At 41.5% G+C, this 17,558-nt stretch overlaps 2 protein-coding genes across 3 annotated transcripts in view; both read right to left on the bottom strand.

The window, feature by feature from the left end:
- CAPN1 (calpain 1) overlaps window positions 1–6,845 on the bottom strand; it is a 35,748-nt gene extending 28,903 nt beyond the window's left edge. Inside the window, exon 1 of one of the 2 annotated variants that reach the window (XM_070951213.1) lies at window positions 6,718–6,845. The gene's annotated coding sequence lies outside the window, so the exon portion shown is untranslated. Of the gene's footprint in view, window positions 1–6,288; window positions 6,321–6,717 lie in introns of those variants that run through there. The other variant, XM_070951214.1, reaches the window with a different exon arrangement.
- A 5,139-nt stretch (window positions 6,846–11,984) lies between these two features.
- On the bottom strand, window positions 11,985–17,218 carry SPDYC (speedy/RINGO cell cycle regulator family member C). The gene is made up of 5 exons (XM_070951489.1): window positions 17,005–17,218; window positions 16,051–16,109; window positions 14,434–14,519; window positions 13,513–13,684; window positions 11,985–12,281 (listed from the first exon to the last, which is right to left on the bottom strand). The coding sequence occupies exons 1-5, from the start codon at window positions 17,216–17,218 to the stop codon at window positions 11,985–11,987; spliced, it is 828 nt and encodes a 275-aa protein (XP_070807590.1).
- Window positions 17,219–17,558: the final 340 nt, after the last annotated feature.

The following is a 17,558-nucleotide window of genomic DNA, read 5'->3' as shown; positions in this document are numbered from 1 at the left end:
TTCCACCCGTTGCTTCTTGTCCTGCCCTCAAGTGCTTTGGAGAAGAGCTTGACTCCCTCTTCTTTGGGGCAGCCCCTGGGATATTGGAAGACTGCTATCATGTCTCCCCTAGTCCTTCTCTTTATTAAACTAGACATATCCAATTCCTGCAACCGTTCTTAATATGTTTTATCCTCCAGTCCCCTAATCATCTTTGTTGCTCTTCTCTGCATACTTTCTAGAGCAGTGTTTCCCAAACTTGGCTATTTTAAGATGCATGGACTTCAACTCCCAGAATTCCCCAGCCAGTATGCCTGGTTGAGGAATTCTGGGAGTTGAAGTCCATACATCTTCAAAGGGTCAAGTTTGGGAAACACTGTTCTAGAGTCTCCACATCTTTTTTATAACATGGTGGATTTTATAATATGGAGCACATAAAGTGTGCTCTTTTAAAGCTTTAAACTTATTAGTCCTGTAGGTTACTAGAGAATTCTTTTTTTTTTTAAAAAAAAAAGAGCAAAACCCAGAAGTAAAGTGAACAAATAGGCAAAGTAATCCCCGACATAGCATTACCATTAGGATTGGAGCTTCTGTTGTTAAGCGATGTGGCAGCCATTTTTGACCCGTTGTTAAGCAAGTCACCACCGCTGTTAAGTGAGTCACACAGCTGCTAACCGAATCCAACTCCCCCCCCCCTTGACTTTTATTGTCGGAAGCTGGCTGGGAAGGGAAGAAATGGAGATCATGCAGGGATGCTGCAACCATCATAAATAAAAGCCTCCAAGAATTTTGATCAAGCGATTGTGGGAATGCCGGGGTAGTCAGAAAGGTGAGAACAGGTTATAAAGTCACTTTTTTTCCCATAACAATGATAACAATAAATGATTGTGATTGTAGAAAACAAAATATTTTAGGAAATATTAAAAGGGCAAAATATTTCCCCTAAAAGGGGAGGCAGAAACTCAACCCCCCCCCCCTTTGTCAATGGGCCGTTAAGGCTGGGCCAGTCTATTCTGCATAACAAAGATCTACCTCCTTCAGGCAGAGCTATAGTAGGAATTGCCCAAACGCCCTTTCATTACATCATCACCCAGTAAGAGTCAACCAAGCCTGGGACACAGACAACCTACAAAGTTACCCCTGCATAGCCCTGTGGGAGTCTGACAACCAATCAGAATAACAAGCTCAAATTCAAAAGCCCAGAGAGGGTATAAAAAACCCAGGCACTCTCAGCATCTCTTCCCTGTTTTTTCTTCACCCAAGATCTTCAAGGCATGTGATCCTGTCCACCATTAAAAAATTATCTTTCCAAGCAACTTCCATGAATCCAGTGTCTTTTTCCCCACTTGGAACTGAACCCAGAAGGATATTTCAACGTAAGTCAAGGACTGGCTGTAATAATGAGCATATTAAGGTGACTAGGTGGCTCAGTGGCTAAGACACTGAGCTTGTCGATCAGAAAGGTCGGCAGTTCAGCGGCTCGAATCCCTTGTACAGGTCTCCTGGGTGAGCAGGGGGTTGGACTAAATGACCTCCAAGATCCCTTCCAACTCCGTTAGTGTTACTGTTTCTTTTCCTCTACAGTAGTGGCCAAAATTGTGGAAACCTTTTGGGAAAAGTGTATTTTTGAGGTTTGATGGCTAATAACATCACTTTTTTTTTTTTTTTGGGAGTTTCAAGATCATCCTGGAATGGCCTGGGAATAGCCCAGACCTTCACCCAATGAGCAGGGGTTTGGACTAGATGACCTACAAGGTCCCTTCTGGCTCTGTTACTGTTATTACTGGAAGACATTTGAACAAATCCTTTTAAGAGGTGATTCATGACTTCAGAAAACCTTTGGCAGACCCGCCCACCGTTGGAATACGTTGAGACTTGCTCAAACGGTATCAGGAGAAGGTGAGAAACACCAGAGAAACAAATCCACATGTCACAATGATCCAAGGTGGGTATCAGAAAAAGAAAAAAAGAAAAAAAAAAGCCACATTTCAAACAACAACTCAATATTTTGACCTAGCCAAATCTTGCCGTATTTACAAAACTTGTCTTGTTGTTGCAAAACACACGGTTTGAGAAACTTTGGCTGCAACTATAAAGCCATAGGGGACATGGTGGCTCAGTGGCTAAGACGCTGAGCTTGTCGATCGAAAGGACTGGCAGTTCGGCGGTTCAAATCCCTAGTGCCGCGTAACGGGGTGAGCTCCCGTGACTTGTCCCAGCTTCTGCCAACCTAGCAGTTCGAAAGTACGTTAAAAAAAATGCAAGTAGAAAAATAGGGACCACCTTTGGTGGGAAGGTAATAGCGTTTTCTGTGCGCCTTTGGCGTTGAGTCATGCCGGCCATATGACCACGGAGACGTCTTCGGACAGCGCTGGCTCTTCGGCTTTGAAACAGAGATAAGCACCGCCCCCTAGAGTCGGGAAAGACTGGCATATATGTGCGAGGGGAACCTTTTTACCTTATAAAGCCATCCTCCCTTGTCCCGAAACTTGATTCCAAGGAATCAAAGCCACATGGAATTCAAAAGGTCGAAAATTTGCAATACGGATAGCCCTCGACATACAACCGCAATAGAACCCCAAATTTCTGTTGTTAAGTGAAACCTGTCAAACTCGCAAAGCAGATGCCGCAGGGCATCTGTCGGGACCCTGACAAAACCTTTGTTAAGTGAGTTTTGTCCCATTTTCTGATTTTTCCCTGCCACAGTTGTTAAATTAGTTTAGTTTTTTTAGATTAGTAACACGGTTGTTAAGTGAATCGGGCTTCCCCATTGACTTGGCTTATTGGGACGGTCGCAAACAGGGATCGTATCACCCTGAGACACTGCAAGCGTCGTAAGTATGAGTCAGCTGCCAAGCGTCAAAGTTACAACACCGCTGAAAAAATGTTGTCACTGATTTATGACCGGTCCTTGCATTTACAAACAACGTAGCATCCCTGTGGTACATGATTGTGATGTGGACACTTGGCAACTGTGTTTATGGTGCTTTCAGCATCCTTGTGGTCCCACAATCCCCATTTGTGACTTTCCCAGCCAGTTAGAAACTGACAGGGAAGGTCACAAGCCATGGTCTCACTTAATGACCCTTAACAACACATTTTCTGGTCCCTATTCTGCTCATAAGTTCAGGACCTGTATTCAGCTCCCATTTTGGAAGTAGTCCTCGAATTACAACCACTCGTTCAGTGACTGGTCGAAGTTACGACGGCGCTGAAAAATGCGACTCACATCTGTCCTCGCACTTATGACGGGCGCAGCACCCTCACAGTCACACATCATCAAAATTTGGGGTGCTGGCAACATATAGAGTTAAAACCAGAAATATTCTTATTGGGAATTTTACCAGAGAATTATAGTAAAGAAGATACATATTTGATTATTCATATAATAACAGCGGCTAGAATTGTATTTGCACAAAACTGGAAAGCAGGTAAAATCCCACTGGAAGGAGAAATTATAAAGATGATTTTAGAATGTGCAGAAATGAATAGATTTAACATTGAGAATAAAAGATAAAGAGGAGTCAATGTATTTCAAGACATGGGATAAATTTTATGATTGGTTAGAAAAGAAATATGAATAAGGACATAGAGATGAAGTAGATAAGAGAATAGATGGGAGAAAACAATTAGAAAAATAGATACCTAGATGATGTCAAGTAAAAGGAGAAAGGGGTGTGTGTAAAAAGGTAAAAAGTGAGAGATTATAAAAATGTACGCAAATGATGAATAAAAATAAATAATAATTGAATAAGAAATCGAAATGAGAATAAAAATAATTAGAAAATTGGGGCTGCTCGAATACCACTTTAGATTGAATTGAAAAGGGAAACAACAGGAAAGAGGGGAAGGAGTAGAGAGAGAGGAAGGGATAGGAGAGGAGAGGAGAAAGAAGAAAGGGAAAAGGAGAGGAAGAAAAGGGAGGGGAAAAAGGAGCAGAGGGGGAAGAAGAGAGGAGTGGGGGAAGAGGAAGGGAAGTAGGAAAGAGAAGGAGAGGAAGAACGAAGGAAGTAGGAGGAGAAACAGGAAGGAAGAGAAGGGGAGGAGAAGAAAGGTTGGAGTAAAGGTAAAAGGTAAAAGAGCAGCCCCGAAAAAGTAAAAATTAAAAATGAAAGTTAAAAGAAAAGATGAATGAAAAATGATGGAAATGACTGTACATGTAAACGTGTTTATGAGAAATAAAAATAAAAAACTTTAAAAAAAATTTGAGGTGCTTAACAACCGACCTGTTCCCAGGATCCCCATCGGTGACTTTTACCAGCCAGCTTCCTGACAAGTCAAGTCAATGGGGGAAAGCTGGATCTGCTTAATGACCATGTGATTCACTTAACAACCACAGCGATCCACTTAACAACCATGGCGGTTCACGGAACAATCACGGCAGGAAAGGCATTAAAATAGCAGGCGATTCAGTGACTTGCCTCACTTAGTGACAGAAATTCAGTCCCAGTTGTGGTCGTAAGTTTGAGGACCCCTTGTATTGTATTTCCTCCTAAGGCCTGGCAGGAAGTTTATCTTTTCCACAAAGGCCCCCACGCGCCATGCCAGCCTTCCCCAAAGTTCCCCACCTCCTGGCCATGTTTCACGACGCCCTACTCTGAGTTTTGAAATGCACGGAAGCTTTTCAACTTCCTGGAAAGTTAGTCTACTCTGAGCAAGGGCTGGAGGCTCAAAACACCCAGGTTGATTTCCCTACCTGGAAGATCCAGGATGGAGCAACAAATTACTCCCTGTTTAAATATCCTGCAGGTTTTCAAGATCAAAAGACATTGAAACCTCCTCTTGAGAAACTAATAAAACCCAACAAGGCAGACTCGGACTTCAGAGGATCATTAGAACTGCAGAAAAAAAAATGGCTACCAACCTGCCTTCCATTGAGGACCTGTATACTGCACGAGTCAAAAAGAGGGCTGGGAAAATATCTACAGACCCCTCGCATCCTGGACATCAACTGTTTCAACTCCTACCCTCCAAACGACGCTATAGAGCACTGCACACCAAGACAACCAGACACAAGGACAGTTTTTCCCCGAACGCCATCACTCTGCTAAACAAATAATTCCCTCAACACTCAAACTATTCACTAAGCCTGCATTACTATTAATCTTCTCATCCTTCCTATCACCCATCTCTTCCTACTTATGACTGCATGACTGTAACTTTGTTGCTTGTATCCTTACCATTTATATTGATATTGTTTCCTGATTGCTTATTTGTACCTTATGTCTATCATTAAATGTTGTACCTTATGACGAATATATCTTGTCTTTTTATGTACACTGAGAGCATATGCACCAAAGACAAATTCCTTGTGTGTCCAATCACATTTGGCCAATAAAGAATTCTATTCTATTCTATTCTATTCTATTCTATTCTATTCTATTCTATTCTATTCTATTCTATTCTATTCTATTTTCTCTCCTCTTCTATTTTTTCTTCTCTCCTCTTCTATTTTTTCTTCTCTGCTCTATTTTCTCTTCTCTTCTTTTTTCTCTCTTCTCTTCTCCTCTCCTCTCCTCTCCTCTTCCCTACTCTACTCTACTCTACTCTATTATTCTATATCCTATCCTATCCTATCCTATCCTATCCTATCCTATCCTATCCTATCCTATCCTATCCTATCCTATATTCTATCTTATCCTATCCTATTCTACATCAATGCAACCCAGTTAAACGGCAAGTAGAGGCGGAGAACCAAGATTCTACCACTTGTGTTTCCAGGAACAGCTATAAAAATTCCCCGCTTCCAAGTTTGGGGAACAGGTAACAAATTTCTACCACCACACTCAATGCAGAATGCAGAATGCAGAACTATCTTCGGATTTAAACCATCAGCCCCACGAGGACTAGAATCTTCACTGGATCATCCTTTCTAGAAGACAGACCCCCAGGATGCTATCAAACAGATCCAGATTTGCCTCCAGAAGGCCTAAAGTTAAATCCCAGAACTTTCCAAACAGTCGCTGATAAAATTTTGAAAGTCACATCTATAAAAACCTGGCGGGGATGCCCAATACAGTGACTCAGTCCGCAGATATTTATATTCCTTTTTCTTTGCCTATAAAATAGGCAGGGCCCCATACAATTGTTAGATATGTATTTTATTATTTTTTTTACAGTTCAGCCACAACATCACAGGGGAAATGCGACTCAAAGCAGTGGGAAAGGAGCCCAGCAAATGCCCTCAAATGCACGGACCACAACACCCATCCGGGCAAGAGGTTGAGGGGATTGTAGTCCAGATGTAGGCCAAAAAAGACTGGGGGGAGGGCTGGAAAATCTCACAAACACTTGGCACACAACCCTTACTTTTCTGCAGCGTGTCTCCGCTGCTTTCACTCAGTTGGAAAGGGAAATCCTCCCAGGGAGAACCCCTAGCTTCTCTGCCCATGCTCAGAAGTACCCTTTTTCTTCTGCATTAAAGCCACGGAGGGCCAGCGGGAGAGAGGGAGAGAGAGAGAGAGAGAGAATCCTGAAAGCGAACTTTACCGCTTTCGCTCCTTAAACCGGCGCGCTTGCTTTTCCCCAAATCGCAAATTTAATAATGCTTTTTTTATTTAAAGAAACAACAAGGCCAAGTGGAACCTCTCCAGGAAGAGCGGGTTGTGTAAGAGGCAAATAACTTAAGAATATATACAATATTTTTCTCCCAAAAGGCCGATCTCAACCGGATCGCAAACTCCAGCACTTTTCCCTCTCCAATCTCACCTCCCGAAAGCAAAGCCCCGAAATCTTTACCTGCGCCCGGACTCGGCCTAGGACGGAGTAAAAAAAGGCCCCGATCTTTACACCGGAGGAGGGTAAGGGAAGGGTTTTTTTTCGGCGCAGGAACGTCGCTCGGGCACCCCCCTCCACCTCCTCGCCGCCCGTCTCCGCCCGTTCGAGGCCGAGCAACTCCTCCCTCGGTGGGCGTTAGCCAAAGGGAAGCAGCCGGAGCAGGGCGCGGCGGGGAAGCCTTGCGCAAAAACGCACGGGTCCGGGAGGCGAGTTGGAGACGGAAGAGGGGTGGCCCGGGAGGGTCTCTCTCTCTCTCTCTCCGATCCCCGGTTTCTTGAGGGAGACGGAAAGGGCAAGAAGCGGGGAGGCCCATCTCCTCTTCCGCGGTTGGAAGTCTGCTTTCTCTCGTCCGCATTCTGCCCGCATTGCAACACCCGGGAGAGCAGCAGCCGCGCCCCGGGAGAGAGCTTGACTGCGCCCCGGAGCGCAAAATCGGTTTGCGCGAAAAGTGGGGATAGGGGGTGGGGGGTGGGAAGAGCGCACGGGATGCAGACTTGCTAATGTGCGATCCTCAAAACGGCCGGATTTGCAGGGCGGTGCAGCCCTCTAAGCCAAAACAGCTGGTTTCCCAACTTTTTTGGTTTAACGCGCGAATAAGAGGCGCGAAGCTGGACCGGCTGCATTACAGTCTTGGCTGCGGTTAGGAAACCCAATGGGGGTCTGTCCTCCCCCCAACGGGGCGCTCTCCAGCGGCGTCCGACTACAGCGCCCATCACTCCCTCCCAGCAAGTCGATTAGTGAGTGTACAATACACAGGTCTGGCTTAGGGGAGGTTTCAGGATCAAGGGCGCTTTGTTGGGGCCGTCCCAGGTTTTCCAATGGGGCACCCCCTTTTTTTTGATAGACGTTTCCAAGAAGTCTGACTAGGGGGCTCAGTGGTTAAGACACTGAGCTTGTCGGCGGCGCGAATCTCTAGTACAGGTCTGCGTGAGCAGGGGGTTGGACTAGATGACCTCCAAGGTCCCTTCCCACTCTGTTACTGTTAAGTCCCTCTCATTATTTTTACCCGCTTTTAAATAAAACAACTCAAGGTGGCAAAGATACTTAAGGCTGCTTCCTCTATCCGTTTTCCCCACATCAACCTTGTGAGGTGGGATGGGCTGGAGAGGAAAGGAAAGGATTGGCCCAAAGTCACCCAGCTTTCAAGGCTAAAATGGGACTGGAACTCAGTCTTCCTGTTTCTAGTCTAGTGGTTTCATCACTAAACTGGTCTCTGACATTACATGCAATTGTTTGGATTCAGACAACCACTGTCTGAGCCACTGTCTGGATGATGGTTTCTCCTTTGTATGGGTTGCGGGGGAGAGATAAATGATACTTTTAAAGAGGTTGAGGCTGGGACAAAGCTGAGACACTCCAGCTGTTAGATCATGGGTAGGTTTCCTCTATTATAACCTGACTTTCTGTAGTATGTTTGCCCACGGCTAACCATGGTTTAATTTTCAGGTTTTGTACACAGGCTGGCTAAGACACAAATGGAGGGGTGCAACCCAGTGCAAAAGCAACCTGTTATTTTGCCAAGGTTGAGAAATCTGCCTTATTATGCCAGCTCCAGTTCATTCTCTACCCAATTTAAAAATGTTGCTAGGGCCTGGACAACAGAAAACCATATTCTTCCCAAAAAAAAAAAAAAGAAGTTAACTGTCCGCCCAAAATGTTCAGGGCCTTTTTTGCCTTTCAACTTTGCTCAAATCAAAGCATATTTGTACTGGGAAAAAGAAAGATGATGGAGATGATGGATGCTTTCTGAATTTTATAAATAAGTAAGAAATAGGACATCCTTGCCAGCTATCTGTTTCAGAAATTTCTCATTCAGACTTCAGGCCCACCTGTCGTTATATTAATATAGTTAACGGGAAGGTGTTAATTACCATTTTTATCCATGGCTTTCCATTTATTTGATTCTAGTTTTCTAATATTTTGTCAGCTGGCTTGAAGGGCCAACAAGGCACAAAGGTGAGTCAGAAATCTAATAAATAGCCACTGCATTAGGATATGGCTGAGGAGAGAAATGGCTTTAAATCCCACCTCTCTTCTCGCTTTCCTTTCCTGTGGGCTGCCCCAAAATTTCCACCATAAACGTCAACTGCAAGGACTGCACCAGTTAGCAAACTAAAAATTGTCCGAATTTTCTCTTCTTTTTTGCCCTTGTATGTCTGAATACCTCAGCACAGGGAGTGCCACTATTTAATTGACTTGCAAATTGTTCCAGATTCCTTTGAGCTAAAACAACCGTTTAAAAAGCTTGTAAATCTGCAAATAAAGTTGCTACGAATGAACCAGAATAAAATGTGATTAAAAAATTTGAAAATATATCCCTGTAGCCTGTTCTTCTAGACGTCTTTATTAAGAGTCATTCCAACTGGCACATTTTGGTATTGTACAAGTCACAATTCATAAGCTTTTTTTTTTTTTAAATATAAATTTGTGTATATTAAAAAAAGCTTATGAATATATAAGTATTACTGAGTGTCCTCTTTACAAACAAGAAGATAAAGTGCTTATAAATAGAATGCCGCAGATGTAGATGGAAGGACATCCATGAATACTACTATTCCGGTGGGGGAAATCTGGTATGCAGAGGGGGTCTTCAGCCGTCAGACATTATGCCAAAAACTGCCAATCTTTCTCTCTTCCATCTGTCTCCATGGTGGGTCCCTGTAAGACTACCAAAGGTTGATGTTGAGATTCGGTCTACGCAATGCTTCAGATTGCATGGGGAGGTTGTACTTGGAAACAGAAAAGGATGAACATAACAGCTATCTGGGGTTCATTAAAATAGCCACGTTCTTTTCCAACTTGGAAGAAACACTCCTGCTACAGCTGCACGATTCTTTCGTTGATGTCTTAATAAAATTTATTTTTTTTAAATATTTTGTTAAATTTCAAAAACATGAATCAAAAAGTGAAAGAAAGTTGAAAAGAGTCAGATGAAAAGCAAGATCAAAGTGCAATACTGAAAGAAATAAAACAAATGGCTGTTGGCTTGCTTCAGTACAGATTTTTAAAAATACATTCAACTCTTACTCTAAAATTAACAATAGGAGAAGGAAGGTACGTTAAATATATTTGCCAGCTTGAGTTATTTTGTAAAAACAATAAAAATGGGATATAAATAAATAACTTTTAGAATCCCATATAATCCTAACCATCAGATCCCATGTTCACTTCTCTCTCTTTCTTACCAAAAGTGTCTATGCTTTGATGAAATTGAGATAAATCTTCAAATTTCTACATCGTTCCAGGACTTTCAAAGGTAATCCAAAACACCACACAATAGTCAAAATTATACTGGGGGGCGGGGGGGGGGGGCAGTGGGCAGCTACATATATTTGGTTTGAAAAGTAATCATGATGAATGACAAAATTCTTGTATTGGGTGGGACGACAGAATGCTGCACTTCTTAAACATGATGGAAAATTCTGAAAGATTCAAAGAGATTTGAATCTTTGATGCCATTTTAGTTGGTGTTAGTAAAGAAATTGTCCAACTGTAGATTTCTTTCTCCACTGTACAGGTAGTCCTTGTCTTAAAACCATTCATTTAGCATTTACTCCTATAAAATCTTAACATTGGAAGGGCTAAATGATGCTGTGCTTCAATGGTTAGATGGCCTAGGCGTTGGTATCTGAAGCAAAGTTCAAATAATACATTAATATAAATTGCTAGTCCATGTATGCTATTCCCTATGCTAAATAAATAGATGAATTGGAAGGGCTCCCCAAAGGACATCAAATTCAATTCCTGGTAGTATCTGCCTGATCTACAGGTAATCCTTGACTTACAATCATTCATTTAGTGACCATTTGAAGTTACAATGGCACTGAAAGAAGCGATTTACGATGGGTCCTCGCCTATATGACAGTTGCAGCATCCGCATATGAGTCATATGATAAAATGGCTAGAGAGAAAGTCCCTGTGGATGGACTTCCAGCATGAGTCTGAAAGCTCAGAAGACAAAACCTCTGGTCCCAGATCAGATCCTGCATACGATAAAAATTCAGATGCTTGGCAACCGAAATGTATTTTTAACTGCTGAAGCGTCTGTGATTCCTATTTGTGACTTTCCCAGCTGGCTTCCGGCAAGCCAAGTCAATGGGTGGGTAAATCAGATTCACTTAACAACGGCATGATCCACTTAACAATTACAGTGACTCACTAAACAACCCTGGCCAAAAAAAAAAAAAAAAAGTTCATAAAATCAGGTGCTTTCCTTAGCAATGGAAATTCTGGTCTCGGTTGTGGCCGTAAGTCTGAACAGAAAGATAAAACCCAAATTATTTATGAGCTGGAAGAAACTTCTGCGACGCTTCCAACAAGGACCCTGGATTGGAATTGGAGAAATGGTAAGCTTCATTTCACCACTCAGAAGTTTTATCAAGACTCTGGCACCGGTTTATCTCTCTGTGAATGCCCCAACACTAAATGTTAACTTCTTCAACACAGCGATAAAAGGATAAGTTCAATTTGCTCTAGGGTGGATGAACAAACAATGAAGATAACTGTGAAATGAATAATCTTGTGGGTAGAAAGTTGTGTGTTCAGATATCTAGAATGGTTATCAGATCCACAAAAGCTAAACAGACCTTTCCGTCATTGGAAATCAGCCAAAAAAACATGCTTATTCGGCAACAGGTTTATTTCTAACTTTTAACCCTACTCTGTTTAAACCGAATGGGGAATGTGTAAGATTGATTTCAAAAGAATATACAGGTGGTCCTTGACTTACAACAGTTCATTTAGTGACCGAAGTTAAAACAGCACTGGAAAAAAAATGACTTGCGATCGTTTTTCACACTTATGACGGTTGCATCATCCCCGTGATCATGTGATCAAAATTCAGACGCTTGGCAACTGACTCATATTATGACAGAGTGTCCTGGGATCGTGTGATCCCCTTTTGCGACCTTCCAACAAGCAAAGTCAATGGGAAAAACCAAATTCACTTAACCGTGTTACTAACTTAACAACTGGAGTAACTCACCTAACAACAGTGGCAAGAAAAGTCCTAAACTGGAGCAAAATTCACTTAACAAATGTCTCAGGATAGAAATTTTGGGCTCAATTGAGGTCGTAAATCGAGGACAAGCTGTATATTTCATTCCTTTTGAAACACAGATTTCAAAAGAATGTGTTTTTCATTTTTTTTTAAATGTAGATTTTCGAAAGGCTGCATTCATCGTAGAGCGTTTAATTCAAAATGCCCCTAAAAGATGAACTGAACACGGTTAGTAGTACTTACTTTGCATCACAGTGTAGTTAGTCTCTGAATCCAACATTAGAAAAGGACAGCTTTCCAAATCTCCTTTCAACACCTCTGACGGTAACAGATCGCTGGCAGGGGGAGTGATCTGAGCCACATTTTCTTCCATATCCAAAACGCAGAGAAGGCACTCCGGGGGCGTAACACCTGGCCCTCTGGGGAAGAAATCATTTTCATTCTTCAGGTAACTCCTCAGCGCCCCACTGTGGTGAGATGCTCGTTCACGGGACCAGGCCCAATGAGAGGGCTCTCTCAGCATTATCTAGATAAGAGGAAGCCTGATCGTTATTATGAGAGTTGGTTTCAGGAGACCGTTATGTCAATATCGGAACTAACACCTCCCTTTTCAGGGGAAGAGACCTAACTGCTTTGCAGTTAGAAAGAAAAAAAAAATATTATTTTTTTTTTGGTTTAACATACACTGGAATTTAGTGGTCCACATGCAGGAATTTTTCTGTTAAACCCCATCTCTTTTTCTCAATAAATCTTTGCTAAATTTGGTACGTGTTTTCTTTTTTTGTGCCCGGCATCTTCAACTTATTTATCAACATGTAAAGATGCCATGCCAAGTATCACTAGACTTCTAATGCAGTATGTATTAAAACGAACATTTGAATCTTGTAGTGTTTAATGTGGAGTGTTACTTTTCATCTTACATGCATGGAGACAGTTGGTCCAATTCACTCATAAATCTATTGTTATTTATTAAATTTGTATGCCATCTACGTGGGCATGCCCCTGCGGTTTTCTTGGCAAGGTTTGTCTTAAATGCTTTGCCCTTGCTTCTTTCTTTCTTAAGGTTGAGAGTGGGTGACTGCCCCAAGGTCAGCCAGCTGCCTTTGTACCAGTGGTGGGTTGCCCCCGGTTCAGACCGGTTCTATAGAACCGGTAGTAAAACCGGAGGGAGGCTCTGTCCACCGACCCCAACGTCATCAGAACACTTCTGTGCATGCACAGAAGAGCGTGTGCAAGCTAAGCGAGTGCACGCAGCCCCGTTGCAAACCGGTAGTAAAGGTAAGTAGAACCCACCCCTGCTTTGTACCTAAGGCAGGACTAGAACTCTTGGTCTCCCACTTTCTAACCTGGTGTCTTAACTATTATATCAAACTCGCTCTGCTAAAAATCATACTTGCGAAGAAAAATATTTTTGTTAGGCAACTACAAAAAACACCTGATAATAGCTAGTACAGACCTTGCAGAGACAAGGAAGCTGTCTTACACACCTAATGAGAATATTGGGCCATCGTTTTTGCAGAACATCAGGGAAGTGTCTTTTTTCTAACCCAAGGAGAATGACGTTGGACATACCATATGCATACTATGCACAACATTAAATTTCATTCCATTATTTGTTGTTTTCCCTCAGTTATCCTCCATCACTCCCTCACCCCGCTGCCAATATCTACTGTAGGGTTTCCTTTGCAGTATGGGAAATAATTCTGCCCTTCCCTCCATCAAGCCACCGGTTTTAATCAGATTAAACCGCAGCTGACCTCATCACAACATCGCTGGCTCACGAACGCTCTGTACTTCATTTTAGCCCAAAAGCCATCTCTCATTTTTAAGAATTGTGGAAATAGTTTCCTCCAGTTGTCGCCAAGTGCCCAGGGGAAGATTTCATATTTATAGTCTTCCGTGTCTTCTTCCATGTCATTGGCTAAGTACCTATAATTAGGAGAAAGAGATGTTGGAAGCAGGGAAAGCCGCCGGGATTCCTTCAGTGACATAATACTGCATAATTTCTCAAGAAAGGCTGAGTCACTTTCTCAGTTTGAAATCCATCACTTTTTACAACTGTATAAAGTTATAACAGTCAGAGTACAAAGTCAGATGTTGTCCACATTCAAGGACAGCTTGGAACATGGAAATAAGGTGGTGGAAAACCTGTATCTTCCACTTGTAGTGGAAAGCAAGGAAAAATTCCAAATAACAGGTTAAATAAGGAAGTACCAAGGAGAACCCCTCCCCACACTGAGGGCAAGTACTGTACATAAACAAACCCCACTTCCTTTTAGCAATGAAGATGTTATCTAGTTGGTAATGAAACATCTAAGAACAAACAACCAAGCTCAGAGAGCACCAAGGATTCCACAATTCAACTCTTAAGCTACAGATACCCTCTTCTATTAGAGTACCAAATGGCTCATGTCAATATAATAATGTAGACAAATGTTTTCCACTTCTACACTACGTCCTTTGCTCTACATCATCTAAAGATTGCTTATGAATTATTTCTGAATAATGTGAATTCAGGGGATCTTTTTCTAGATGAACTAGCCATCTCCAGCCCTAAATTCTGTCCAGATACGTTAATATCTTTAAATGGCCTAAGCCAAAAATCTTGGCAGTCTTTAAAGCAAAACAAATGAATAGGACAACCATGAAGCTCAAAAGATAACAACTGTGCCACTTACAGAGCTATGAAGAGATTGATCCGTGTATATTCTTTTGTTTGTAGGCCAGCTCGTTTAAAGTACATCATAGTCATGGCTATAAGATACTGAATGAAAAGGTGAGTTTTAATATTTTTAAAGACCGGAATTGTAATATGGGAACAGGGAAGAAAAAAATCATCCTAAGTACATGCATAGAAACAGAACTGAAAGAGTCAAAATACCGGTACTGGCTTTTATTAGGAAAGCTGTTATTGCTCTGTGGACTTTTGAGAAGAGGCTTTAATAGTCAAATTACCCTGATACGACAGAAGGTTATTGAAAGGAAAAACTAAGTGGCAGCTTGCCAGCTAAGCCCTTCCTAGTAGGCTGTTTTTTAAAAAAATTCCTTTACTAAAGAAATCCACCAAGAACACAAAAGTCACAGAAAAACCCAACACATTTGCAGTTATAGCATCAGGAGCTCTGCGTTGGGAAAAACTTTTATCTTCTCTTGAATGGTTGAGTTTGGGTTGCTAAATAACATTATCGCGGTAGCTTATGCTATGTGAACAATTAAGCATGCTGTTGCCATGCTGCCTTCTGGTGCGAATGCAAAACACGGGAAGAAGTGTCATTGTGAATTTAAGTCCAAACTAATAATATCACTATGGTTAGCTGGTTTCATTCCTACAGCAGGACTAGAACTCATGATCTTTTGAATTTTAGTCTGATGCCTTTACCACTAACCAACTAGCTCTAGTTTTGGGTTACCAGTGTCCAATTTAAGAACAGGTTTTATTTCTGGTATGCTTCTAACTATGATCAGTACAGCTATAAAACAATTGGCACACTATATTACAATTACTCTTTACATACTATAAACAAGGAGCATCTACATTAAAAAAGAAAATAGAATGTAATAGCCCTTCCTTGATATATTGGTAGCCCTCAACTTACAATTGCGCCCAACATTTCTGTTGATGAACAAGATAGCTAAATGAGTTTTTCCCCATTTTATGACCTTTCTTTCCACAGTTGTTAAGTGAGTTGTTGCAGCTGTTATGTTAGTAACACAGTTAAGTGGATCTGGCTTCCCCATTGACTTCGCTTGTCAGAAGGTTGCAGGAGGTGATCACATGATCCCGGGAAACTGCAACAATCATAAATATGAGTCAGTTGCTGCATTTTGATCATTTGACCATGGGGATGCTGCCACACCGTGCCACAGACTTGAATATGAAATACAGTCACAAGTCACTTTTTCAGTGCCATTGTAACTTCGGTTAAATTAATGGTTGTAAAGTTGAGGTCCACCTGCATTTGTTTAGGTGGGGAGGTGTTTGGGGGAACAGAATGTATAAAGAAAAGAGATAACCAGTATAACCTATTTTTCTGGGAACTGGAATAATATACTCTGGAAAATGGAGGCAAAGGTCATTTTATCCACTGCCTGCTAAAAATTGTTTTGTTTTTTTAACAACAGCTGTTAAGTCTCTTATGAAAACAAATAAACAGAAGCCTATTCTGGAACATCCTGTCTATTTGTGTGAAAAGTAAGCTTCCAATATTGTCAATTAAAATTGAGCTGTAAAACTAAGAACACAATATTGATCTAATACTGGAAGTGTTGTTGCACGAACATAACAGGAAACATACCTTATCTGAGATTCTGTAACACGTGTCCATGGACAGGAAGTCTTGTACCAAGCCATCCTCTGATGAGAAATAGAGGGATCCAATTTAAGCTACATGATTCATTATTACAGACAAAGTTTAAATTCAGGTAATACAAGGCAACCTATAGTATTTTATGCTATTTTTATAGCATCTGAAAAATATTATTAAATAAACCCAACTCTTGAGCATAACGCACAATGAGCATTACATCCTGTTACTATAGAATTTGCCATGCATTTAGAATCAGAAAAACGGGAAAAACTGATGAAATCATTAAAAGAGATTCGATATATTAGCCTTTTCACCCCAAAAAAAACATATCACCCCATGTTTGAGTGGGAAAGAGGAGATCCAACATTTTCCTGAACATATTTTTAAATGTCATTAACCTTAATTTTTGTTAATTTAACCTATATATTCTCAGACATAGCTTTTAGCCATACCATCCCAAAGCTACCTATTCTAAAAATCATTTGTCTTTCCCTGATTGTCTTAAAATAAAACATTTTGCCATTCTGAAGTGAAGAAGATGTCTTAAATCAGCTAAGCCATGATTTACTGAAAAAAAACATATCACACAAGGCCATAAACCAGAGGTTGGACAGCAATCATTTTGGATCCTAGAAATCATGATGTGATTTTAATTAAAGATCCAACTGCCCTTCTATTAAATCCCATCACATTTAAGTGAGAGAGTGTGATTGCATTTCTTTTTTAATTGTGGGGTTGGTGGTGGTGGAGAGATTTGAAGGCAAGGTTTGCAATCTGTCAGGCACTGTGCTGCCATACAGAAAATTGGGCAAATGATACAATGGTTAAACTTTGTGTATCAATTAAGTCATTTTGCAGGCTAGCTGGGCTTTGAATGCTGTCCATCTCTGTCCCAAGGAGTGCTGAGTCCTAGCACTCCTTGAGTAGATACGACTACTAGACCTAGGAGGTTGAAGAATGCTTCTTGTTCTTCTCTGCGTAGCAGGAAAAATGGCTGCTGTGAAATTTTCAAGGTTGTCGTGGAAAGTTCCTTCTCAAGCCCCTGTGTAGAACCACCAGTAACCAAAGCACCCTGCGTGCTGCGTTGTCGTGCGCTCCCTGGCTTCACTACAGCAGTGACTGTAGGAGGAACACAAGTGCTATGGCTGTCTCGCATTTTTCTTTGAGGTGGTTGATAGTAGAGGCCCCAAAATGGCCTTCCTGGGAGGAGAAACACATTCATGCATCAAATTTAAAGCAGCCACATTGAATATTATTCTTCCCAACACATTAAACTCCTTCAAGACTCAGCTAACACTATAGTTAAATTACACTCCAATTTCTAACATCAGATTTACCTATTTTGTTTCTCCATGCCCCCACCAGGAGAAATGGGAAAGTCTCAAAATAGCCACTTACATGGTAGGTGGCAACTATTTGCTTAACACAAGATGCATATATTGCTGAAAAGACACAATTATTCCATGTATACTACACACCAAGCATTGGGTGGGTCA

Source organism: Pituophis catenifer, unplaced genomic scaffold, assembly GCF_029215685.1.
Source record: "Pituophis catenifer annectens isolate HBS135680 unplaced genomic scaffold, rPitCat1.0.hap2 SCAF_10, whole genome shotgun sequence".
Lineage (NCBI taxonomy): Eukaryota > Metazoa > Chordata > Lepidosauria > Squamata > Colubridae > Pituophis > Pituophis catenifer.
The sequence above is the reverse complement of the archived record's forward strand: the minus strand, read 5'-3'. Positions and strand labels throughout refer to the sequence as shown.

Bases quoted from the DNA above. Each gene is read 5' to 3' on its own strand.
- SPDYC (XM_070951489.1), bottom strand. From the start codon at position 17,218: ATGCGAGACAGCCATAGCACTTGTGTTCCTCCTACAGTCACTGCTGTA. The intron at 14,520-16,050 runs GTATGTTTCCTG...CTTTTCATTCAG, and splicing joins GTTACAGAATCTCAGATAAG to TATCTTATAGCCATGACTAT. The intron at 13,685-14,433 runs GTAAGTGGCACA...TCCTAATTATAG, and splicing joins ATCAATCTCTTCATAGCTCT to GTACTTAGCCAATGACATGG.